The sequence below is a fragment of the Laccaria bicolor genome, genomic scaffold (genome assembly GCF_000143565.1).
Source record: "Laccaria bicolor S238N-H82 LACBIscaffold_22 genomic scaffold, whole genome shotgun sequence".
Classification (NCBI taxonomy): domain Eukaryota; kingdom Fungi; phylum Basidiomycota; class Agaricomycetes; order Agaricales; family Hydnangiaceae; genus Laccaria; species Laccaria bicolor.
The window spans coordinates 44,519-45,839 of NW_001889893.1; the positions used below are offsets into that span (position 1 = coordinate 44,519).

The window sequence follows — 1,321 nt, forward strand, 5'->3', positions numbered from 1 at the left end:
TATAGAGCAACAACAGATGATATTCTGTCTCGATCTAATCATCATGGATGCTGTAGACCTGAAATAGATGGGGAGGACCCTACTAAACTTAAACGTAAGGGGTGCCTCAATTCACGTGGTCAGTGCAAAGCTCGTTTTCCTCGAGAAATTGTTGAAGAGACAATGGTGGATCCACTTAGTGGTGCTTTAAAAATAAAGAAAGGTGAAATGTGGTTAAATACTTTTACACCAGAACTTACATACATGATTAGATGCAATACAGATGTTACTAGCTTGATGTCAGGTACAGCGATCAAAGCTGTTGTAGGGTATATCACTGATTATGTTACAAAATCAGGATTAAGTTCATATACCACATTTGATGCTGTCCGACAAGTATTCAATAGAAATTCTGAGATGATCGGAGGTAGTACAGATAGGCAAAACACAGCTCGGTGCTTGATGACAAAAATGGTAAACACATTGACTGCAAAGATGGAAATTGGAAGCCCCATGGCTTCTCTTTATCTGCTTGGAAATCCTGACCATTATACCAGCCACAAATTCATTCTTTTCTATTGGAAAAATTATGTAAGAGAGGCACGAAGTGCATGGATAGATACGGAAAATAATACAACAGAGTCATTTAACACTAAATATAAAGATGCACCAGACAAAGTAGTTTTGCAGAAGTATGATGGCACATACATTGGAATATCAAGTGTATATGATTATATCTACCACCCAACTGCTTATGAGCGCATGTCTCTATATGACTGGATATGTAAAGCCAAAAAAGAGAAGCGTTCAAAAGAAGAACAGCAAGAGTTTGATGTTCATTATGATAAGGATGAACTAGAATCTAATGCAGAAGATGATGACACAGACACAGAAGGAGAAGATGAAATTAATTTTCTTGGTGGAGGAGACAGTATGGATGATGACATAGAAGATGAAGTTGGGCATCAAGATCTAGACTCTGAGGATGAACTAAATGATTACCAAATTATGTATGATGAACATGAAAGCCATGAATTTCTTCCAGAGCATCCTCAGTATTGTACTCATAAGGTTACAGTTGTTGATGAAGAAAATGCTTTTGTTCCAAATTTTGTTGGAGGTGGATTACCAAGATGTGACCAAGGAGATCGAGAGTATTATTGCTCTACAATGCTCGCACTTTTCAAACCTTGGCAATGTGGAAAGTATCTTAAATTGGAAAATGAGTCATAGGATGAAGCATTTGTTGGATATTCATTTTCAGCACGACAATTAGAACTTATGAAGAACTTCAATATAAAATACGAATGCAACGATGCTCGAGATGATTATTCTGCTGAGA

The 1,321-nt window shown here is 37.0% G+C and overlaps 1 protein-coding gene across 1 annotated transcript; it reads left to right on the forward strand.

Moving 5' to 3' along the window:
• Positions 1-162: 162 nt before the first annotated feature.
• Positions 163-1,212, forward strand: LACBIDRAFT_302723 (uncharacterized protein; the record flags this gene model as incomplete). Its single annotated transcript, XM_001883585.1, has 1 exon — positions 163-1,212. One exon carries the CDS (start codon positions 163-165, stop codon positions 1,210-1,212), a length of 1,050 nt encoding a protein of 349 aa, XP_001883620.1.
• Positions 1,213-1,321: the final 109 nt, after the last annotated feature.